General features: G+C 52.0%; 3 protein-coding genes across 5 annotated transcripts; 2 read left to right on the forward strand and 1 right to left on the reverse strand.

Moving 5' to 3' along the window:
* The first annotated feature begins 1666 nt into the window (after positions 1 to 1666).
* PWWP3A (PWWP domain containing 3A, DNA repair factor) lies at positions 1667 to 12675 on the forward strand. 3 transcript variants are annotated; one of them, XM_082495308.1, is made up of 15 exons: positions 1667 to 1729; positions 2136 to 2178; positions 3101 to 3196; positions 3463 to 3554; positions 3916 to 3986; positions 4413 to 5438; positions 6042 to 6161; positions 6586 to 6656; positions 7146 to 7222; positions 7792 to 7852; positions 8344 to 8419; positions 8548 to 8598; positions 9026 to 9456; positions 10834 to 10922; positions 11134 to 12675. In XM_082495308.1, the coding sequence occupies exons 3-15, from the start codon at positions 3140 to 3142 to the stop codon at positions 11210 to 11212; spliced, it is 2301 nt and encodes a 766-aa protein (XP_082351434.1). In that variant the 5' UTR covers positions 1667 to 1729; positions 2136 to 2178; positions 3101 to 3139; the 3' UTR covers positions 11213 to 12675. The 3 variants fall into 3 exon arrangements, with proteins under 3 accessions (XP_082351434.1, XP_082351435.1, XP_082351433.1); XM_082495309.1 differs by lacking the exon at positions 2136 to 2178 and having other exon boundaries at positions 1689 to 1729; XM_082495307.1 differs by lacking the exon at positions 1667 to 1729 and having other exon boundaries at positions 2042 to 2178.
* Positions 12676 to 13527: 852 nt separating this feature from the next.
* On the forward strand, positions 13528 to 18226 carry NDUFS7 (NADH:ubiquinone oxidoreductase core subunit S7). The gene is made up of 8 exons (XM_082495383.1): positions 13528 to 13614; positions 14051 to 14087; positions 14993 to 15061; positions 15508 to 15625; positions 16332 to 16511; positions 16596 to 16642; positions 17410 to 17498; positions 18015 to 18226. The coding sequence occupies exons 1-8, from the start codon at positions 13599 to 13601 to the stop codon at positions 18110 to 18112; spliced, it is 654 nt and encodes a 217-aa protein (XP_082351509.1). The 5' UTR covers positions 13528 to 13598; the 3' UTR covers positions 18113 to 18226.
* A 1033-nt stretch (positions 18227 to 19259) lies between these two features.
* On the reverse strand, positions 19260 to 22041 carry GAMT (guanidinoacetate N-methyltransferase). Its single transcript, XM_082495448.1, has 6 exons — positions 21770 to 22041; positions 21000 to 21145; positions 20856 to 20919; positions 20473 to 20540; positions 19939 to 20049; positions 19260 to 19641 (listed from the first exon to the last, which is right to left on the reverse strand). Exons 1-6 carry the CDS (start codon positions 21951 to 21953, stop codon positions 19501 to 19503), a joined length of 714 nt encoding a protein of 237 aa, XP_082351574.1. The 5' UTR covers positions 21954 to 22041; the 3' UTR covers positions 19260 to 19500.
* Between the last annotated feature and the right edge of the window lie 1393 nt (positions 22042 to 23434).

Here is a 23434-nt window from a genome sequence, read left to right on the forward strand (position 1 = left end):
GCCCTGCCCGCAGAGGGCTCCTGCTCCTGCAGAATAATGGGAAATAAGGTATCAATTAGGTAACAGCGAGTAACAGAGTGTCTTCAGCGATGGAAGGCACCCGAGGGAAAACTGTAAGCAAAAAAAAGGAGTTTGCCTCTTATGTTATGTGAACAAAGTATTATTCCACAAATATCAGTACTTAAAGGTAGAAAACAAAATGTACTCCTGGGAGTCAAGCCAATAGGAGATGCCATTTTGCTCTGTATGGTGTTTTCAGAATGTGTTTTAATAACTTACTACTTCAGTATAGCGGTGACATTTCTGATATTGCAGGTATTTATAAAGAAATATAGACAGCTAATAAAGTATCAAACGTCATAACATGGGCTCCGCTTTCACTGTTATTCTCAGAATACAAGGGCTAAAAATTGACAGGGCCAAACAGCAGCTTGCTGATGGCCATTTATTTTTCCCCAATTTTTTTAACCCATTTTCAGGTGACAATTTATTTTCAGGCTCAGGACAACTAAACGCTCACTCTATCTGTTGAACTCCCCAGGGTTATGGTGATTAGTCTAAGCACTACTGGACTGACGGAGACCTGTCCAAGGAGCACACGGAGCTGTTGGAGCGGGGCCAGAGGAGGCCCCGGAGCTGCTGGGAGGGCTGGAGCCCCTCTGCTGGGAGGACAGGCTGGGAGAGGTGGGGGGGTCAGCCTGGAGAAGAGAAGGCTCCACGGAGACCTCAGAGCCCCTTCCAGTGCCTAAAGGGGCTCCAGGAGAGCTGGGGAGGGACTCTGGGTCAGGGAGGGGAACGATGGGATGAGGGGGAAGGGTTTGACACTGAAAGAGGGGAGATTGAGATGAGATCTGAGGAAGAACTTCTTGGCTGTGGGGGCGGTGAGCCCCTGGCGCAGGGTGCCCCGAGAAGCTGTGGCTGCCCCATCCCTGGAGGTGTTCAAGGCCGGGTTGGACGGGGCTGGGAGCGACCTGGGCTGGGGGGAGGGGTCCCTGCCCGGGGCAGGGGGGGGACTGGGTGAGCTTTAAGGTCCCTTCCAACCCAAACCAGCCCGTGATTCTGTGACCTTCCACTCATTTTGCTTTAGCGTAAATACCAACCAGCCTTTCTGAGCTGGGCCCGCGTTACACGAGGACACTTGGGCCTGCAAAGAAATTTAACCGAAAACAAAAAATAAAGGGAAAAAAAAAAAAAAAGAGAACGCATTTGTCAAGCTGAATTAGGAAAAGCGCCTTTGGCTGACCCCGAGACGGCGGCGCAGGGTTGGGCCGCCCCGGGGGCTCCCGCCGGCGGTATCCGCGTCCAGGCCCGGGCCGGGGCCTGCCGCACCCTGACGTCACGGCGCAGCCCCCCGACGTGACGTCACCGCGGCGACGCCCGCCGCAGGCACACCACCCCGAGCCCTGACGTCACCGCCTCGCCAAGCGGGGAAGTGACGCCATTAGCAAGGACGCTCCGCAGCGGGCGCGGGGCGTACCCAGATCCCTCCAACGGAAGGGGAGCTCGGGGGAGGGGCAATCGGAGGAGAGTGCGCTCTGATTGGCTGGAACGTCTGTGTTTTGGCGGCGGGAAGGAGGCGTGTCCCCCCGGCGAGAATGGGGCTCTCCGATTGGCTGTCGCCTGGCCGCTCGGGGCGGGCGCGGGGGCGCGGCGCATGCGCAGACCCGGGTGGGGCGGGCGGGTTCATATGGAGGGAGGGGGCGCGGCGTCTGCGTCCGCCTCGCGATCGGTAACTGTTCCCCTCCCCTCCTCTCCCCGGGCCCTGAGGGCAGGGCAGGGCAGGGCAGGGCAGGGCAGGGCAGGGGTGGTGGGCGGTCTCACACCGGGACCGGACCGGACCGGAGGGGAGGGCGGGTGGTCGGTCGGCCCCCTCAGCGCAGCGGGGGCACCGCTCCCGCTTCCGTCAGGTGACGGCCGTTACCTCACGGCGAGTCCCGGGGGCGCGGCCCGGCCGGCCCTCCTCCCCCGTAGCTGAACCCGGCTGGGGCGGGGGGAGGCCTGGGCAGGGGCCGCCGGCTGAGGTGGGGCTGTTGGAGCCTCGTAAGTTCCCCCGAACGGCGCGGCGGGGACAGGCCTTGTGGGCCGGCCCCGCTGTGCAGCACTAACCTCCGCTTCTTGCTGTCCTTCGGTGGCAGGACCACCCCCCGGCCCGCCGGGGAGACCCCAGCCTCCGGCTTTGTAAGTACAGGAGGATTTTCTTGTTTGTAATGGGTCTTTCTTAAAGCCTCTCGGGTCTTAAGGGCGCAAGCTTGAACATAGGAAGCTCCATCTTAACATGAGGAGGAACTTCTTCACTTTGAGGGTAGTGGAGCACTGGCACAGGCTGCCCAGAGAGGTTGTGGAGTCTCCCACTCTGGAGACGTTCAAAACCCGCCTGGATGCTGTCCTGTGCAACCTGCTGTAGGTGACCCTGCTCTGGCGGGGGGTTGGACTGATCTCCAGAGGTCCCTTCCAACCCTGACTATTCTGTGATCCTGTGGTTCTTTAGGAAGCATGTGAGGACTCTGTGGCTGGTGCGCTGGGGTTAGAATTGTAAACTACTCGGATTATAATTGTAAACTACATATAAAAAATGGTACAGCGTGGCGTAATTTGCTGGGTGTGACAAGTGGCCTCCGTTACCAGGATCTGGTCGTAAGGAGCTGCAGAACGCGCAGGCTCATGGCAGCGTTTTATTTATTTGTGACAGTATTTTCTGCACTTACCCATTCAGTAAGGCCTTCTTATGTTGCACAGCTATGGAAAGATACACTATTAGAACTTACTTTTGGAGAATGCATGCAAAGTAATATTATTTCTGTAAAGGTATACGGAGTATTAATGGCTCAGTTTAAATAAAATTAATGCTAAGCAAGTTCTATATAAGTAGTATGGCAATGTGGCCTAATGCTAAGTGATTAACTTGATAAGTGGTTAATTTTATTTAAACTGAACCACTAATATTCCATATTCATTTACAGTCCAGTGATATCAAAAGTCAAATGATATATAACTCTAATAATACGTATTCTGTTTAAGTCCTATATTTCTTTAAAAAGAAAAAAAGGAAGACAAAAATGGACCAAGTGTTTGGTAACTCTTTTATTCCCTTTTTCTTCAGAGCACGCCGGAATTTTCCTTTTCTACCTGAAACACAGTCATGACAGATCAAGAGTATGTTCTTTGCACATGGAAGAAGCGTTTATGGCCAGCAAAGGTAAAGCAGATGTACACGTGGGGAAGGGTTTGTGGGTATAACTTAGAAATGGATGAAATGGAGTAGTAAGTAAGAGCTTCAAGTAAACTCGTATATACTTTAAAAAAACAGCTGATCTGTAGAGATCCTAATACTGCAACCAGATGCCATGGAATATCGGTCTGTTCAGTGCTGTTTGTATTAAAAATATTTTTATGTCAGATCTGTGCTGCAGTCTAACAGGCTTGGTCAAGGATTTTAAATGCGTGTTTCTCTCTTTAATGTAGGTTTTATGCAAAACTGGAGTTGCTGGGGAAACACCTGTTAATGATGCAAAGGAGACTTCTTTGAAAGTTGAAATACTTGGCTTGAAAGAACAGTTAAGTATCTTTCTGTTGTATGTTTGCACTCTCAGACATTAAAAAAAAAAAGTAGTAATAATTCCTTTATCTGATGATATCTGTGAAATGAGATCATTGGTTATGGAAGGATTAGATGGCTAACCCAAAACCCATTGCCCTTTCAGAGCTCATGGAACATCCATAAACAGCAGACTGTTGGCTCAGGCATTCTTCCTGTGTTTCATTTTCCGTAACTTCTGCTAACAAGTGTGGGATTTGGGGGGAAAAAAAATATTGCAAGTTTATTGCCAGATGAAGGGAGTGTCATGCAGTTAGTGGTGCTTAATGCTGTGCTGTTTTCAGTCAGCTTCATTGTATTAACAATTCTATAATTTTCAGGATTAGTGTGAGCTGTGCAGATGCTGTACCACTGAAGGAAGAACATATAGAAAACATCGCCTCTAGCTTGGGTGAGGAGATGTCAAAACACTTGCTGCCTTGTGTATATTCTGAATGTAAAATATACACAAAAACTCGACGTGGGGGGACAGTAATATATTTCACAATATATTTAATGAGGTTTTTTTCTTTGCATTTCTCTTTCTCTTTCCATTCCATCCATAAAGCTTGAAAATAGACTAAACGTTATAGCAGCTACTCTTGCTCTTCCCTCATGCAGTATATTGGGAGGAATAGTGAAGAAGCTTGTGTGTGTGTACTTGCACCAAAATGGGGCGTTGGAAGCTTGTGCTTTGTGCATCCCTATATACTTGGCCTTAAGATTCACGGGTGATTTAAGTGTTAAGTTGCATATTAAACAAAAGATACACGATAAATGAAATTTTTTATTTCTTATTTTCAAAGAAAGCTTAATGCATGTTGTTGTCCTTCATCAGATCAAAGGAATAATTCGAGTGAGGCTGTGGAAGAACTGAAATATCGCTGTTCTCTTAAAATCGCTCTGGATATTTTAAATCAAAATGTCTCACCCAGAGAAGCACCACCTTCAGAAGAAGGACCAAATACTCAGTTATCCCAGGAGAACAAGGCAGGATCTCTCTCATCTACCCCCTTACATAGATGTCAATCGCTCTTTCGCTCTAAAGAAAAGTTGGAGCCCGAGACTTCCAAGAAGAAAAGAAAACAAAAAAATAACCCCTGTCTGAAGACTGATACAAAAAAGCAAACCCAGAAAGCTTCCTTCATTTTGGAGGAGAGTGCTAAAGCACATGAAAGAGGAACAAACCCTTCCAAATGTAGTACTGGGGACTTGTGTAATACATCAAACTCAGATAGTCAAAACTGCAAAATACCAGAATCAGAATCGCTACCAAAACGGAAGAGAATCAAGCCTGGATTGTTGACAAAGTCCCAAATAGGAAATAAAGTTGCACTTAAGCCAAAGGAGGAAAAAAGTGAGCAAGGAAGAAAAAGAAGAGGTGCGGGATCACCTGTATCACATAGGAATGATTTCCCCAGGGATCAAGCCCAGCCCCTGGCTGAGGAAGGGTCTCTGCTCTCTGTCCCCTGCCAGTCTGACACAGTGGTACCTGTCAGGAGGGCAAAAACCAGAAGTCAGCCGAGAAGGACGTTACTGGATTCCTCTTGTAAAAGTGCCTCGGATGACTTGGAAAAAAGCATCAGTAGCGAGAGTGAAAGTCTAGCAAAGCAATTAAGTGGAAGAAAAAAGCCAGCAAGTTTAAAACGGATTAATGGAGAACAAGAGACTGGTGTGACTCTGTCCCCATACAGAAAAAGGAAATGCAGGAATTGCCCTGAATCTTCACCTGGGCCTTCTAACCATGACACTCTTTCTGATAGCTTCCCCTCTCAGCATAAAGAGGAGGAAAATAAGAATACTTCACACGTGGTTACGAATAAAGTAAAGCAGTTTCAGCTGCCTGACTTTGAGGAAGATGAAGGTGGGCATGTTGCTTAGGGGAGGGAAAACTTCATCCCATTTGATTGTTGAGCACTGTTACTCATCTTGGGATGCTGCATTGCTTTTGTGAATGAGGTTCCTAAATTCCTGATTTCAATTCCTTTTGTTTTAAAGTTTTGGAGAAGCATAAAATGCAGTCGCTTTAGTACTGGCTACAAACTGATGTGGCATTTAAGTTGTGTGGAGTTGTTCAGGGGGTTGCATCAAAAAAACCTGTACTTAGCAGTAATTCTTATCCTTCACTAGAGGGCTTGATAATTTCACACTTAGTTTTTCTTCTTTATTGCTATCTAGTTAGTGTTGAGATGAAATGATGTTATGTAAAGGAACAGGCTGGTACAGAGTCCTTGAGATCAGCCTGTTCTTGTTCTTTTCCCTTTTTAGTCTTTTATTCAGACTATTAGGCCTTTACCTAGGCAGAGAATTGAGAGCGTGTGTGGTGTGACAGACCCTTGTGTTACGGTGACTCATGCTGCTGTGGGTCACTTACACAGTTGTGTGTTTCACTTGGTCTGAAGCTGATACTTTTTTTTTTTAGTCACTATTCCACACTTACCAGCACTGGTGCTTGCTCCTTTGACAGGACTGGAATCGTCTGACCTGTCTTCAAGGGTTGTTTCCCCGGAGAGTCTCTCTCACCTCTCAGCTCTGGTAGATGAAGAGGAGGAGGATGAAGAACTTCCTAGTATTTTATCACATCAAGGTGAGCCATCAGTGTACCTGTTATGAGACTTCTTCACCCAAGATTAGTGTGCTCTTTTAGGGCATGCGTGCTTCTACTTTGCTGACAAGCTGTGATGACAAAACCAAACCTGTCTAGAAAGTGAATCCAGCTTTGTTCAAGCTTGGAATAAAATGCGTTTATTGGGTTCAGAAAGGCTTTTTGAAACAGAATGAAATGCAAATGATTGTGAAACTGGGCAAGGGCATAGAACTGAAATGTCTGAGTTCCTGTATTGGAACGACCTGTGCTGTGTTTTGGGGGGTGTGGGGGAGTGCCCTGTCGCCGTGGTTGAAACCTGTAGAAACATTGAAGTGAAACTCCTGAGAGGAGGCTGATAAGAGAGGGTGAGCTAACTGTCTTGTCTCACATTTTAAAAGAAAAGTTACTTTATTTTTCATTATAGAACCACAGTCAATTGAAGAAGGGATTTTGGTCTGGTGCAAATTGCGAAGGTATCCTTATTGGCCAGCAGTGGTAAGAACAGCTCGCTGCGTTCTTGGAGTGGTGTTGCAGGGGGTCTGATAAGGAGCTACTCACAGAGTTCTTAAGTGTCTTTTGCCCTTCTTGGCTTGTGTAGAGCTGGAAATGGTAAAGATCTCCCGGTAGAAGCATTCCAAAGATAATAAAAGTTAATTTATGTGTGATAAAAATGCATAAAAAATAAATGTGGTTGATTCATGTATGTTTATATTGGAGCAGAGGATTACTACTGCACTGTTATATCTTCTGCTGTGAATTAGGGCTGCTGTACCCAGCTAACGAAAGAAAGAGGATGGGTCCTTGTGCTTTAACAAAAACGCTCCATTGGGGTAACTTGCTATTCTTGCTGCTTAAAACTTAAAGGAAGTTACGCAAATATGAAAAATTAAGTATGGGTTGCACTATGTAGTATCAATGGAAAATGTTCCTGCTTTAAGGGTGTTAGAATTTTAGGATGCTAATGAGGCTTTATCCTTTCAACAGGTAAAAAACGTGAAGCGGAAACACAAAAAGGCATGTGTGTTGTTTATAGAAGGGAATACAAATGACAAGAAAAAAGGGTAAGTGTTGTGGATTTTGATCCCGTTCTGAACTTTCGGTTTCTTTCAGGCAGCGTCATGTGCTTTTTTTCCTGGTGTGGAGCAATTATGCTGTCAGTTAAAGCTAAGGTCAATCTCGGAGGGAGGGACCAAGTATGGCGAGGATTTGCAGGTCTGGGCTACGTGCTCTGTCGTGCTGCCAGTGCAGCCAGGCTGGCGTTCACACGAACAGCTGACACTTATGTGAGGAATAAAAAAAGGGCTGGGGACCCAGCTACTGTTTGAGTTTTTTGGTTGGTTTTTTGTTTGGTTGGTTTTTTGTTTTGTTGGTTTGGTTTTGTTTTTTTTTTTCACATGGTGCCCAAACTTTCCGGAAACACAGGCCTGCCTTTAGTTTCATTTTAAAACCAGTTACTTCTCATTCTTAAGATTCCGTGGTTTTAGCGTATTATGAAAACCAAAACTAGTAAAACCAACATTCCTGAATTCCTTATGAAATCTAATTTCCAGGGAGGAGTAGAACTGCAGTAAATAGAGGTGCAACTCAACTGCCTCTTTGCCCTAACTGTGGGTTTTTTTGTTTCATCAAGTTTCTCGGTATCTCTTAAGAATCTGAAGCACTTTGATTGTGAAGAAAAGCAGGACTTCATAGTAAGTACTACCAGTAACGTGACTGCAAGCGTGTATGTGTGTTGGGGAAAATACATTGTGTAAACAACTTTATAACTGACTCTGGGGGAGGAGTGTGGTGCAGCTGGCTTTTGTTCTCTCTCACTCTGTTCAACAAAGCAATTAAACATAATTTGTGCTCCACAAAATGGAGAATAATACGGGAATAGGATCCCCTGACGCCTCTCTCCATCTCTGAGGCTGCTGCTCAGAATACCTGTGCAGGTGGAAGCCAGGCAGTAGCTTAGGACTCTCGCTGTCTTTTCACTTGTGGGTTTTCTACCTACGACAAAACTGCTCTTGCGCTGCCTGACAAAGTGATGGCAGAAGTTGAATTTCAGGAGAACACAGAAAACAGCAACTAAAATTCAATTCGTTGTCGTTAGCTGTTTCTATTACCTGGTTAGTGGCCTAGACCTACAAGCTCCCACAGGCTACTCTTTTCAGGACTGTAAATGGCTCTTGTTTTGTAGGAACGAGCCAAAGAAGATTATCGCCAAGAAATTGAGTGGTGTATTCGATTGATTTCTGACTACCGAATTAGAGTAGGTAAGCAGATGAGTCGGATGATGTCATCCATTCTGATATACATCAGAAAAAAAAAAACCACCAAAACTGTCAGCTTTGTCTCATAGACTTCGTTGAACTGATAAATAACCCCGTTTTGGGCTTTTTAGGTTGTCATTCTTTTACGGGATCCTTCTTGGAATACTTTGCTGCTGATATCAGTAAGTGACTTCATTATCTTTTGTATTCTTCTCTTAGTAGGTGAGTTTAGCCCTAATATTTACAAATGTGTATTGAGTTTGGCATCAGACCCAGTGAGGGGGGACTGTTAAAGCTACTACACACCATTATTGCACTCTAAGGCTTTTCAGTCCCACAACAAACATTCAATAAATATTGATTGTTAAAGACAATCAGGTGACTGGTTACTTCACATTGCAGAGAGTTCATGTCAGAGTTCCTGGCAGTTTCAACTCCCTGATCTTTGGGGTTTTTAAAGGAAAATTAAGATTTTTAAGATTTTTTTTTTTTTTTTTTTTTTTTTTGGTTGTGGCTTTTTACACTCTTTGGTAGGAGCATGTGTAAGTATGTATGTGAGAAAGCCCCTTGTTTTATATGTTTAAGTAATCATTGTGGCTTTTCTTTCAGGCTACCCAGTTAGGAAGGAAGGTTATCAAGGTTTGGCCCCAATAACCTTTCCAAACATGGCAGGGGAAAATGTTGAAGAGTCTTCATCAGAAACTTCACCTCAGAAGCCCTCCAAGAAACTTCTTCCTGACAGAACAAGAGCCGCTAGAGATAAAGCGAATAAAAAGATAGTGGAGTTTATAGTGAAGACCAAGGGGGCCGAAGAGCATCTCTTGGCTATTTTGAAAAGCAGAAAACAATCCCGGTGGCTGAAGGAATTCCTGAATTCAAGTCAGTACGTGACCTGCGTTGAAACCTATTTAGAGGATGAAGAACAATTAGACCTTGTAGTGAACTACTTGAAGGACGTGTATCGCGAGATAGGCACTAAAAATCTGCATCAAATAAACGGAGATGGAATAAAATTTATTTCGGATGTCCTTTTGCCTGAAGTAAGTAAACATGAAACACTGAGAAAAGTAAACATTAAGTAAGCAAATAACACTAGTGTTACGTGGTTGGAGTTTAATGACTTGCGGGGTGTTCTCCGGGAGCTGGGGGATGTTTGAGCTGGGCAGATACAGCTCAAAGGGCATAAAACTGCATGGTTTCTATGTATATCTCGGGTGAAGAATATTAAAATTGGGGCAGGAGGCTCTTAAGCCGTGTTCCTGAGCTGATAATCAGAGAACAAATATGTTCACATTACATGTTGGAGAAAACAAATAAATAAAGCCGCAGTATTAATTACTGTGTGCTTCCTGCGGGTGCTGTGGCTGTTGGCATTAGGAGGCTGGCAGGGGGTTGGGTGGGATGGGAACCACTGTAATTCTAAACACTGATTTTTTTTAAGCCATTAGCACAGAACGGAGAAGGATCAGGTAGTGTAATGCTTTTAAAGGACGAATAATTGCTTTCTGGTGTATTTTGGTTACTTCCAAAATTCTTCAAAGCTTTGGGTGTGTTTCTTCTTCAGTCTGGCAAGTCATCTCTGTGTTTTCTTGGGTTCTTTGTGTGTCTTGGGGGTGGGTTGTTTGTTTTTACAGTTATACTTTTAGATACTGTTCTTCCGAGGAACTTTCCTGGGAGAACATTAGTAACTTCTGCGGAAACAAAATTACTGTGAAGAGTATCTTAATCTGGTTATAAAAATACCCTCCTGGGAATGTTAAATGCAATACAGTAGAAGGAAATGGGGGGAGTTTTCCTGTCCTTGAGAAAAACATCGTCATCCTGGAACACGCCGGGAGAACACAGGCCTGCTTTCAGAGAGAGTTGGGAATGGATGCCGTGTCCTGCTCGTGCTGTTCTCAGGTGTGTTGTGGCGATGCAGGAGCCGATGCAGCCGCTGTCTCCTGCAGCACTGCGAAGGCTGAGCGTTGCACGTCCCCAGGGCCGGTATTTTGTGGCCTGCTTAGGAAGGTGCTTTGATCTGTGCCTAACAGTGGGTCTTTTTTTTTTTTTTTTGAAAGACAAGACTTATGTCCCTCTCAATTAGTGGTTTAGAAGTAAAATCTGCCTCGATGGAACAAGACTTGTAGGTACTGTGCAATACTGAATTCAGTCACTCCTTATTTTCATGTGTAGTATACTTTGCACAGAGGTTTTATCACACCCTGAAGTTGATAAAGTGTTCGGGAATGTTAAAGGATGAGTTTGTATTACTTACTTAAGAACTCTTAGTACACAACAAACAGTTTCATCCAAGTTTCCGAAGTGATTGGGGAACCTTATTCTAAAAATGTGCTCATCTGCTGAGGCAGTTTAAAATCACTGGTTTTAATTTAGCTTTTGTTTCATGAGTGTAAACAAACTAAATACTTTTATAGGCCATCATTTATGCGATTTCTGCTGTGGATGACATAGATTACAAGAAGGCAGAAGAGAAATACATAAAAGGACCATCTGTGAGCAAAAGGTATCTTTTTATTTTTAGTAATCTCTAAATTTTTCTTACTAGGGCAGGAGAGTTCAGTATCTTCCTTTCTGTAAGGCAAACTTCCTCGTTGTCTCTGTAACAAAATGATTAAACATGGGAAATGTTCTTGCTGAGTTACTGTAACACCCTGCGAGCTGTTTGAAGTGTCAAGACTATTTTAAATGCAGGACTTTAATGTGTTTCTTTTCAGGGAGAGAGAAATATTTGATGAAGAAATTCTAGGCAGGAAAAAGGGGAAGACCAAGCCAGCATCTGCAGACAGTGCCTGAACAGCGGTACAAACTTTCCCAAGTTATCCTGGCACGGAGTGTATACAATAGTGCTTGTTTGTATGAAAAGTGTAATTCTTACTTTTTTAAATCTGTGTGTATATCTTCAAAGCTGAGTCACTGTAACGCTGTGCTACTGTCAGCTCCGGTTGCGTCCTCAGCCTCGCTCCCCTCTGCCCCCCACTGCAAAGCATGTGGGGACACGGCCACTGCCGCCTCACCCCATCAGAGCAACTTGCGTGGAACCTGCAAAAACGGTCAGGGTTTTGCAGAGCTTCTTGCTGTAACACTAAGCTTTGTATGAGTTATTTCAGCCAAACCTCTGACAAAGGGCGGGCTGCTGCCCTGAGAAAAACACGTACTGGTAAATTGCATAGCCGTGTATTGCCTGGAACTCTGCTGTCGCCAAATGTGCACAGGTTTCCCGTCTGAAAATGTTTCCAGCTGGTTGATTATTGTGGGAAATAAAATTGGTAGCCAGTGATGCAATCGGAATAACAAAGGCTTTGTTTTTGTTGATAGGACAACTGTAAAATTAAGTGGAGAAGGAATCCAGGTTGGCTTAAACAAAAAACATTCACTCTTCCATTTCAAAGTGAAACAATTTTGAATGCTGCTGTAATGGTTTTTGAGGCCATGATTTTAGGAACACTCTTTTTCTGGCTGATTTAAATATCACATTTAATCATATGTGGTTCCTCCCCCAGCTTTTGCTGACGGTGTAGCATATTGCGAATTGCCTTTGACAGACGCGGTGTTATCAGTAATTGTTTAAGGGTAAAAGCCCAGTGATTAGTATTTTTCTATATTATAATGCAAATGTGATCTTGCTTGTGCAATAGAGACCAAGATTGGAATTAAGGAAGAAGTTTAAATATAAATTGGGATACAGACGTGTATTCAGGCTAGAGTAATTCTCTGGATATATTTTAATCGCATGTTTAATTGCTCTGTACTGTATAATGGGTTTCAAGACTCATTTGGAGTCCTCATGTGCGTTAGTAAAGGGACATTCACAGGTGCAGAGCTCTCGGAGACATGAGCGGTGTATCAATGGGCGGTTCTGCCTTCCACCTCATCCTCTCTCGGTGCGATTCGGTGTGGATCAGTTCTCATTTTTAAAAAAACAAACTCTGTTCTTCTGCCAGAGGATGACTAAGAGCGTACCTTGTGTCAAAGCACTCAAAGATGTTTGCATCTCTAACAGCCAGCTGTTAGCCTTCGCTCACAGTCCTCTCCGCACCTCCAGACTGGCTTCAGTCTCGCCATGTACAGAATTATGTGGTCTTAACTCGATTAAAGTTGGATGAAGTGAACCCTCAAAGGCTTGTCACTACTTTTATTTAAATGTGCTCGTTTATTTCAAACACTACCTTTAAGCTGTGGTCTTTGGCACATGTAGGCAGCTGTTCTTCCTCCCAAATTTTTTTATATTTGTGTATCTAATAAAACTGTAGTGTCAGTTTCACAGTACTAGTACAAGAAAGCAAACTTTGTGTTTTCTGTTATTGTGTTTCAGTTAAAGTAGGTACTCTTTCCTCATCCCTGCCCTCTCTGTCCTCTTTTCATCAATGATTTGATCGCAATTTCCTTCGCTGGAGCTGCCTCAGTCTCTGCAGCGTCACATCCCTGCCTGCCCTGCTTCTAGGACATAGAAAATAATCAGAGTGTGATTTGGGGCGGGTGTGGTGCGTCGCCCGGGCGGGGCTTTGGGGGATTTTTGGTGTCGCGGGCAGTTTTGGAGCCAGATGCCCGGCAAGAAAAGAAACTACTGCCGAAACCCGGGATCGAACCAGGGACCTTTAGATCTTCAGTCTAACGCTCTCCCAACTGAGCTATTTCGGCTGCATAGGAATGCTCCGCCCCCCCCCTCCCGTCACCCCCCCGGTGGGACCGGGCCTGGCGGGGATGGGGGCCGAGCACCGGGCGGGGCGGGGGCGGGGGGGACACGGGAGAGGGGACGCGGACACGGGAGAGGGGAGATGGGGACAGGGCGGTGCGCACCGGGGCGGTGCCGCTGCCCACAGCTGCGGGCGCGGCGGCGGCGGCGGCAACGCGGTCTCTGTGGCGCAATCGGTTAGCGCGTTCGGCTGTTAACCGAAAGGTTGGTGGTTCGAGCCCACCCAGGGACGATCGCGTCATTTTTCCGCGCAGCCGCTCCTCCGGGCCCCCGCGGCACCGGGCCCCCCGCCTCGGCGCTTTCCTTTCCCCGCCACCTCTCGCCCCGTTTTGCCGCGGGGCCGGGGCAGGGCCCGGCGGTTGCACGCGGAACCCCCCGCGCCGCCCCGCGTTCCCCGCCGGCGCGCTGAGGCGGCGCACCGTGTCGGCGCCGGGCCCGTTAGCGGGTGCACCGCGCCCAGAGGTTGCCTGAAGGGCTGCGGGCGACATGGCGGCGCTGGGCTGTGAGCGGGGACGGGACCGGCACGGGGACCGGGTGGAATTATCGGCCCTCTGCGGAGGAACCGAGCTGGGAGGGAGCCCTGAGGGGGGACCGGGCCGGGCTGGAGGCCCCGGGGCGCTGAGGGGGGACAGGGCCGGGCCCTGGTGCTGTGAGGCGGGACTGGGCCGGGCTCTGAGGGGGGACCGGGCCGGCCTGGGTGCCCTGGAGCGAGGCAGGGACCGCAGCTCCCCTTGGGGGTGGCACTGATCCACTGGGCTGAGGGCTCCGGGGAGCGGATGGGGGCCGTGGGGTGTCCCCAGCCCCTCCGGGCAGCCCAGGGCTCGTCCCCGGGGCCGGGGGGTTCCCACGTTGGGCTCTGTCCCGGGTTGGGGCCGTTCCCTTCCCCCAGGACCGGGCTCCAGCTGGAGCTGAGCTCTCCCACACTCTTCTCGTTGCAGGTCTTCGCCTCCCCCGGCGCGGCGTGCTGGCCTGGCGGTGAGGGCCGGGGCTGGAGGGCACTCGGGGTCCATGCGGGGGGAGCTGCAGCCACTGTCCCCCCGAGAGCGGCTCCCCCCGTGCCGGGGAGCCCCGAGTGAGCTGGGTCAGGGGGTGGGTGGGTGTGAGGGGTCTCCTCCCTGGCTGGGTTTGGTCAGAGCTTTCTCCGTGCCTGGGCGTTACGGTTTGAGAAACAATTTATTGTCGTTTAGACAATTATTCTCTCACCCAATCACGCCTCCCCACCTGCGAAAGAACAAGGAAACCTGGGGCTTGAAATATTATAATCAGATTTAATAGAATAAAACTAGGTAATTAACATTAATAAGACTAAAGAACCAACATTGATCTCAATACCAATATAAAATACACAAGGACCATACTCAGCCCATTCTATCCATAGAAGCTGTGCACTCCCAGCAGTGACACCAAATGTGGGACCCTGCGAGCGCTACTGCTTTGGTGGGGGGAAGGGAAGGGCTCAGGGCTGCAGCACCGGGGCAAGGAGTTGTCAGGGTGGCAGCCATCAAGGAAGAGAGAGCACTTTGCAGCAAACTTTCTAATTTATAGTGAATGTGCCATTCATGGTATGAAATAATCCTGTTGGCCAGCTTGGGAGCAGTGCCTGGGTCTCACTCCTCCTCATGCCCGCACCTGGCGAGCTCAAAAACACTGAGACCTTGAAACCCACACACTGTAGCTGGCTATAAAGTCAATATTTTCACCAATTCAGACACTAGAGTCTTCTGAAAGTGCCATTTTCCAAAGCATTAGAAGATAAATTGGTCCTGTGTCGCTCAAACCAGGACACTGGGGCAGGGAAAGCAGCGGTGTGTGCTGGGGGGGGCAGTGGGGGGCTCTGTGACCGTGTCACACAGAGCTGCAACAGCTTTTCTTTTTCCCAGGCCCGGTGCCGTGACATCTGTTCACGCTCAGCTGCTCCATCAGACACCGGCGGCCGACCATGCTGACAGGTAACGCCGGGCTCCAGGGCAGGTTCCTCGGCTGCGGCCTTCCTCCCACGGGTGGGGGATCCCGAGTGGGACAGGGGAAGAAGCCTTCTGTTTGCGGTAGCTCTGCTGCATACACGTGGCTGTTTTTTTCTTTACTTCACTTCTTAAAAGCCGGGATTAACTGGCAGGCTGCCGTTGGCCTGCGAACCCCAGAGATGGGCCAGCCAGGTACCCTCTGTTGTTTGGGTACGGTGAACAGAGGGGCTCTGCCCTGAGCAGCACCACTCCACAGATCTCCCCGCAGTCAGGGGCAAAACCCTGTTACAAACGCATAGAGGGTGTGACATTGTCCATAAGCAACGTACCACGAATTCTTTATGGGATCACAGCTCTTTGAGGCTAATGATTGTATTCTGCAGTTACGCTTAATAATCGGAGACTGATACTACTGCGCCGTTTGTCTTCAGCTCTGTCCAAGTCCAGCAAAAGAGCTCAGCTGTTGTCCAGAAAAAATCCTACGTCCCCACTAGCAAGGGCGAATATATTGTCACCAAACTCGATGACCTGATCAACTGGGCACGAAGGGTAAGTCGCTGAAACTGTCGTGCTCACTGGGGAGAAACGGTATCGGATGCTTTGAGGTGCTGGTGGGAAATGTATTTGAGCCATCTCCTCCTCAGGATAAAAATAGGTTCAAAATTCTCCGTGGGGAAATAGCCAAGTTTCTTGGCCAGCGGTTGACATTTGGGGTACTGTGTCAGAGCGGGAGAGACGCTCGATGCGAGGGTGGTGCAGGGCAGCGCAGGCTGCCTGTCGAAACACAGCTGCCCTTCGGTAACAGGCACTTGCTGGTTCCCGTAGTCCTTGTCACGAGCCGCTGCTCTGTGCTGCGGAGACGGCTGCACAAGTGACGCTGCCCTGAACCCAGTGTGCTCGGGCTTCCTGAGTTGTGCCTTCTCCCGTCACTGCTGCCCTTGTGTGGAGCTTCTCAGGTGGCTGTTTTAGCAGAGTGAGATGTGAGCGTCTACAGCTTTGAGCGCGTTCAGCATCTCCGAGGCTGCAAACTCACAGATCTCTGCACGTGGATTTTCCTGGAGCTGTGGGTTTTGCTCTCCTGTGTAATGGCAAACACTGTTTTCATTTATGATGCTCTGACTAAACAGACCTTGAAACTTTTCTTGTTCTGTTTCCTTTTCTGTCTGATCAGCTCTTGTCCTTTGAGTTGCCCGCACAGGGTCTCCACTCCTGCGTTCAGCGTTCTTACCCGTAACCCGCATCTCTCCTGCTGCAGAGCTCCTTATGGCCGATGACGTTTGGCCTGGCATGCTGCGCCGTGGAGATGATGCACATGGCGGCTCCTCGCTATGACATGGACCGCTTTGGGGTGGTGTTTCGAGCTAGTCCCCGGCAAGCTGATGTCATGATCGTGGCCGGCACCTTAACGAACAAAATGGCTCCGGCTCTTCGAAAGGTATGGACTGTGGTGGATGCCTCGCACATGGCTGCGCGTGCTGGATGCAAATGGAAAGCGGTGTGAAATGTCTGTGTTGTGCAGGTCTATGACCAGATGCCCGAGCCTCGCTACGTGGTCTCCATGGGGAGGTAAGTGCCAGGACATCTTTGTCACCTTGTGCTGCATGGGAGACATCTGGTGTCTCCGCTCGACTGGGGAGATGAAGGGAGGGGAACCCATTTCTCATTTCTGTTTCCAACCCCTTAAGTTATATAAAAAGGCCTTCTCACAAGTGAAACATAAAGACTGCCTTTGTGGGGGGTGGGGAGAATGATGTCTGTCAAGTCGCTGTGAACTGCAAAGTCTTCCCAGTGAAAGATTCTGGGGTTTTGCAGCTGTCTGGGACTTGTGCACACCTGGGACTTGTGCACGTCCAGAATCTCAGAATTTGCATTTAGATGAAAATGCTTCAAAACGCTTCCACTGTGCGGCATAAAATCTGAGCTCGGTGGAGCTCTGGCGTGGTGGAACTGACAACTTGTTTGTCTCCCGGAGCTGCTGGGGCCAAGGACGGCCGTTTCACCAGGGCCTGGAGGGTGCAGAACGAGTTCTAGAAACGCTCTGTTCACACATGGCAAAATAAAAAAGGTTTTGCAGTAGAGAGGAGGGACCCTCTGAATATCTGCTTTGTAAGAGTAGTGAAAACAGCCCGATTTGGTTGCCTGCCTTCCTGCCGGGGCTTGTGAAGAGGCTGAGTGGCCCCGGCGTAAGCCTTAGCATGCGCTCCGGCCGGGCAGCTCCTTGCCTCGTGGCACACAGGTGCCAGCTTCACCTTCTCCTCTGCCTCCTGCTCGTCCTTCTCACGGGCTGCTGAGCCGCATCTAACAATGTGCTGAAACCCGCCCGTTTCTTGCAGCTGTGCCAACGGCGGCGGTTATTACCACTACTCCTACTCTGTGGTGCGCGGCTGCGACCGCATTGTGCCGGTGGACATCTACGTGCCAGGTAGGAAAGACGAGCTCTGCCTGCCACGGCGCTAACTTGGAGCAGGACGGGAGCGAAGTTAATTTTGTACGCTTGGACGGTGCTTGGTGTAGTTTTTAAAGATTTTTCTATTTCAAACTGTGTCACTAAAGCTGCAGATGCTTCAGTAAGATCTGCCCGGGGTCTCCAGTAAGTGAGCAGAGTTCCTCTGGTGACGTTACTCACCAGTAACTGTTGTGTAACGTGTGGGCTGTAGTTCAGTCAGCGACGTGCTCTCCTGTCTGATACCACCTTGCTTAAAAGCAAAGCGTTTCTACATTTTGTAAAGACCTTTTTGAAAAATGCCATCACTTTAGTTTCTTTAAGCTCAAGCAGCTCTCTTGCTTTTATGAACTCTGCAGCCCGTGACGTACTCAAAGCCGGGGGGGAATCACAGCCCGCTTTGGGGTAAAGCCCGTGGCTTGTCGGTTCTCCTTGTGCTGCTGCGTTTCAGCGCAGCTGGCAGCCCCGCGGGCTTCTGTTTTCTCTCTCTCTCAGGTTGCCCACCTACCGCTGAAGCTTTGCTGTATGGAATCCTTCAGCTTCAGAAGAAAATCAAACGGGAGAAGAAGATTCAGATCTGGTACAGGAAATAGCCTCTTATTTATGACCTGCCCACTCACTGCCCCCCCCCGGGGCACCTGCTTGCATTCGTACGCACAAGAAATCTCTGTTCTCACGAGCCTTCCAATAAATCTCTACCTGGTTAAGATGCTCTTCTGTCTTTAATATATCCCTCCTATCTAAAGTTTTTAACTCGGTTAGAAACTGAATTTAAAAGCAGGAGTTTAATTTGATGACATTGTGTGTTGTTTTCTGGGAAGGAGAATGTTTGAAGTTACCTATCGTGACATAAACGCCCTGCCAGAAACCCGGGACTTGCTCTGTGGCTTTATTAGGAAGCGTCGAGACCAGCGCACACCCCGGTGAGCGCCGACGCCTCCCTGAGCTCGTCTCGTACTCCCCGCCTGCTCCGTGTTCACAATTCCTACAAAGGATCTAATAAATCCTTTATATCTGTGTGCACGGCAGCCAGAAATTAATTCTATTTCTATAAGGTAAGTAAAATATTAATGCTTAAAATCAGAATATGACTAATGAAAATGGATGCTGCAGCACTCCTTGGCTCAGTGGGAATACAGCAGCCTGCGGCAGGCTTTGGTGCTGGACGGGCCCCGGGAGCGCGCTGTGTTCTCCCGTCAGCCTGGGACGGGGAACAGTCACTGCAGGACTGCACACGCACTTTCAAGAGACGAGTAAGTTGCTCTGAAACAGTAGTTGTGTGTTTCATTCCTCTTTAATGGATTTTTATCCCTTCTGGGTAGAGAGAGAAAGCGTCATTTATGTGCCGTTGAACTGTGAGGAGGTCATCAGAATCACAACTCGCTACGATGGGCTTTAGCCAAAAGTATCGGGAAACTTCACTGGGGGGTTGTTCCAGGAGCAGCTGAAATCCCATCCTAACAAAATGCCTCCAACTGCCCCATCTGCTCCATTCCTCCCGCCTGGTTTTGATTATTTGGCGTGTGTGTGTGTGTGTGTGTGGAAAGCCCCCCACCCGCCATTTCTAAAAATGATCCAGTTTTTAGAGGAAACATACGGTCCTTGAAGCCCCTTTGGCTACAAACTCTGAGCTGCTCTTGAGGCATGGCTCAGTTGATGTTTGGAGTCTGGAGTGGGGCCTCTGGGACAGACGCAGGGTGGGACCCCGCCAGGGCCGGGGACCGCGTCGGGTGACAATGGTGATGGGGCAGGGAGTCCCCAGTTCTTCTGTCCAGGAGGTCCCCTGAAGACCCAGGACTTCCATCCCAAGCCTCCAGCCACCTCCTGCCTCCCGATAAATCAGCTTCAATCTTCTCTCAGGAGCATCAAAGGAGATAAGAGCTTTTCTCCTCCTTGCAGTGCACATAATCAGCCTTTCCTCGTTAGCATTTGCTTCCTGTGGCTTCGGGGCAGCCCCGAGGGACTGGGCTGGGCTGAACCCTCAGTGCTTAACGATGGTGGGTGTGATCATCTTGTGGAAGGAGTAGTACCTGCAGTCCTTGGGGGGGACCAGGTCCATCACCTTCGTGCTGATGTTCTCCTTCTTGAAGCCGGCCTCCACCAGGTGCCCTACCTGGGTCTCCTGTGGGAGAGGAGGGGCGAGAAGGAGCAGCGATGGTTTGAGCTTCTCGGATGCGAGCGGAGACGCTGCTGAGCCCCGGCCCGTGGGGACCCGCCACCCTTCCCTCAAACATTCCCCACTGAGCCCCAACCGCCACAGAGGACTCAAACGGCCGCGGGGGGCTCTGGCTCTGCTGCTCCATGGCCAGAGCATCTGCCCGGGGACGCAGGGGGTGCGCAGGCTGACGGGGCGGCATTGGGGGCCCCGGGTTGGGCTGGGGGGGACCAGGCCCTCCCCAGCCTGGCGACCACCGCTCACCTCAAACATCTTCTCGATGTCGGTGTACTTGGTCTTCAGCAGCTCCCCCCAGGAGGTCAGGTTGCAGTAGGTGAGGACCCCACCGGGCTGCAGCAAGCGGAAGGCATGGTCCTGCAACGGGAATCGAGGGGGGTCCGGCTCAGCACCCAGCCCCCCTCTTTACCCCCCTCCAACCTCTCGCATCTCCCCGCGGAGCCGGACATTGTCCCGGCCCTCCGCACCCTCCTGCTGCTCTGCTCCGTCCAGCTGCGACCACACGCACCGAACGTGCTGCCGATGCCACCGCTGTGCTGGGGACATCACGGGGACATTGGGGTTTTCCAGAGGGCACTAAGTCCTGGGTAGTGGGGAGGGTGTGGGGATGGCGGGGGCTGCAGGCTGACCCCCAGCTCTGGCTTTGGCTCCCGGGCTCCGAAATTCTCCTCCCTGCCCTGTGTGTCCCCATGTCCCCCAACCCCCCAACGAGCCGGGGGCTCCGGCCCCTCGCAAAGGGTGGTGGGAGGGACGTGCGGGTGCTGCACCGCACCACATTACCTTGATGAAGGTGAACTGATGCGTGTGCCAGGTGTCCTCTGACAGCGGGTAGGTGTCGTACAGGATCCCTGCCCGGGAACACCGGAGACCACCCGTTAGCCAGGAGAGACCACCAAGGCGCTGGTGGGGCTCAAGTGCTGGGGGAAGACCCCCCTTCATGGCCTGTCACTAATTTTTTCCTATTTAAATTTGCTCCCCATGTCTCCAATGCCCGTAAGGCAGCGATGTGCGACTCCCCAGGGCAAGATGCCGCTCCCTAGGGACACTGGCAGCAGCCCATCCCCGTCCCCACCACCGCCACCGTGTGACGGGCTCTGCCATGGGGACCCCCACCTCACCGCCCCCTCCCCGGTCCCGCTGGACTCAGCTGCGCAGTGCCTCACCCCTGAAGTGCCCATCCGGCAGCGTCGGCACCACGTCCTCCCACAGCCCCTTCAGGGGCACGACCTGCGGGATGGCAGAGCGGTGAGCCCCAGTGGCCAGCGGGTGCCCACCGGCACCGCGCACCGGCACAGCCCACACCAGACCTTGTGCGGCTGCGTCCTGGCCCACTCCTCCAACCGCCGGAAAACCCCCTCGTTGCACTCGATGATCCAGTGCTCCTCGATGTCAAACTCTTCCACCTTGGTGGCAGCGATGGCCATGCCGAAGCCCACCTCCAGCACACGGCCGCCTGGGGACAAGAGGGCGGCTGGGGGGACACACCGTGCCTCCCCGGGAACGCCGCGTAGCCGGTGCCAGCCCAGCGAACGCAGAGCTCTGTTTTTCCTCTGCCTCAGAGCCCCCCCCAGCCCTAAATCCTGCCCCACTCTTTCCCTGAATGTTTTTTTTTCGGCGTGGGTTGGGAAAGCGCGGTGCTGCCGGCGCTGGGGTGAGAAGCCGGGAGCAACCCCTTCCCCCATCACCAGCCGCACACTGCAGTGGCCCTTTGCCCCCACCGACCCCCCCCGGGTGGCTGCAGCGGGAACAAGCCACCGCTCGCCAAAACCCTCCCTCTGCCGGCGTGTGTGCCGAAAAGCGGCAGTCCCCGGCCGGGCCGTGCTTTGCCCCCACGGGCGGCTGCACCCCCCCCCGTCCCCGCTGCCCCATCCCCTTTCGGGAACATGTCACCCTGAGACGAGAGCACAAGTGTCACTGCAGCCCCGCGCACACCGTGGCTGCGTGGGGAGCACCGGTGGCGAGCAGGGCATTTGCAGCGGGGGTCTCCCCCCATTGTTCACTCGTGGGAACACTCCCGCTCCCCACACCTGAGCTGCACCCCACGGCACGGCCCCAAGCCCACAGGGCCCCCCGTTACCCCTCGATGCAGCCACAGACGCCAGCGAGTGCATGTAGGGGGTCTCCCAGCGCTCCATCACCGGCTTCCCCAGGATCTCCAGGTGGGCATCCGGCGCATCGTAGCCGGCTGCCGCCTCCCGCCATGCTGCCCGGCAATCCTCGCCCTCTGTGAAAATCGGCCCCGCTGCTGCCCGGGCGCTCATGGCCGTGCCGCTGCCGGGAGGAAAGTCCACCGGTTTGACTTCACGGTGCTGGGGGAGGGAAAGAGCCGCCAGGGTCCTGGCTGGCTTTAAATAGCCGGGGCTGGAAAAATGCTGAGTGAGCAGAGCGGGCTGGGGCCCCGCTGGGTGAAAGGGATCCCTTATCGGGCGCTGGGGCGGGGGGGCTGCAGGGGGGGCGGCAGGGGCTGCCAGGCCAGAGCTCAGCCGCCTGCACTGGCACAGCTGGGCAGGAGCGACTGGTGCCCCACGTTAGAGTGGGGATGGGGGGTGCAGGGGATGGGGGGCCTGCTCCTGGTGGCACCGGGCACCACGCTGTGCATGGGCAGCGCGGGAATGACCAGTACCCCCATGCGCGGCAGCTGGGCTGGGTCAGTGCAATCGGGGGGGGCACGGAGAGCTTTTCCTCGGGGGCTGTGCACGGTGCTGTGCCCCGCGCTGCGCCACACTCTGGGGCTACACACCAGGGCTGTGGCATGCTCTGGGGCTGTGCACTGAGGTTGTGCCCCGCACCACAGCTGTGCACGGTGCTGCGCCCCATGCTGTGCCACACTCAGGGGCTGTGCCGTGTTCTGGGGCTGTGCCGCACACTGTGCCACACTCCGGAGCTGCGCACCGGGCCTGTGCTGTGCTCCAGGGCCACGCACGGTGCTGTGCCCCACGCCGTGCCGTGCTCTGGGGCCGCGCATGGTGCTGTGCCTCACTCCACATCCGCACGGCGCCACGCTCCGTGCTGTGCCATGCACCAGGGCTGCGCACAGGGCCCTGCCCCACACCGTGCCACGCTCCGGGGCCACACACCGGGGCCGTGCCACGTTCCAGGGCCGTGCACAGGGCTCCGCCGCACACCACGCCATGCTCCGTGGCTGCGCACGGTGCCGTGCCCCACTCTGTGTCTGCGCAGTGCCGTCCTCCAGGGCCACGTACAGGGCCCTGCCCCACACTGTGCCACGCTCCGGGGCTGTGCCACACTCCGTGGGTGCGCACGGTGCCGTGCCCCGCTCCGGGGCTGTGCCGTGCTCCGAGGCCACGCACAGGTCTCTGCCCCACGCCGCGCCGATGCACCGGGGCTGTGCGCGCCGCCGCGCCCCACGCTCCTCCGCGCACGCTGCCCCGTGCCCGGGCGGGGCGACCCGCACCCCCCCGGCAGGGCCGGGCCCATCTGCACCGGGAGGACGGGCTGGTCCCGGGGGGAACCCCGCCGGACGCGCCCCGCCGGGCCCCGCGGCCGCACGTGGTGCGGGCGGACTGCCCTTCCCGTCGTCCCCCGCGCGCCGCCCCGCCCCGCCCCTCCCTGGGCGCGGCCCCGGAGACCCCGTAGCGAGGGCAGGTGCGCGCGCAGCGGCGGTTGGTGGCGCTGAGGGAGCGCGAGCGCGCGGCCGCGGGGGGGGGGGCCGGGCCGGGGGCGGCCGTTGCGCAGCTCGTGGAGCGCCGCGGGGGGGGGGGGGGGGGGGAAGAACGGTGAG

Source organism: Vanellus vanellus, assembly GCF_965231255.1.
Source record: "Vanellus vanellus genome assembly, chromosome: 25".
Taxonomy (NCBI): domain Eukaryota; kingdom Metazoa; phylum Chordata; class Aves; order Charadriiformes; family Charadriidae; genus Vanellus; species Vanellus vanellus.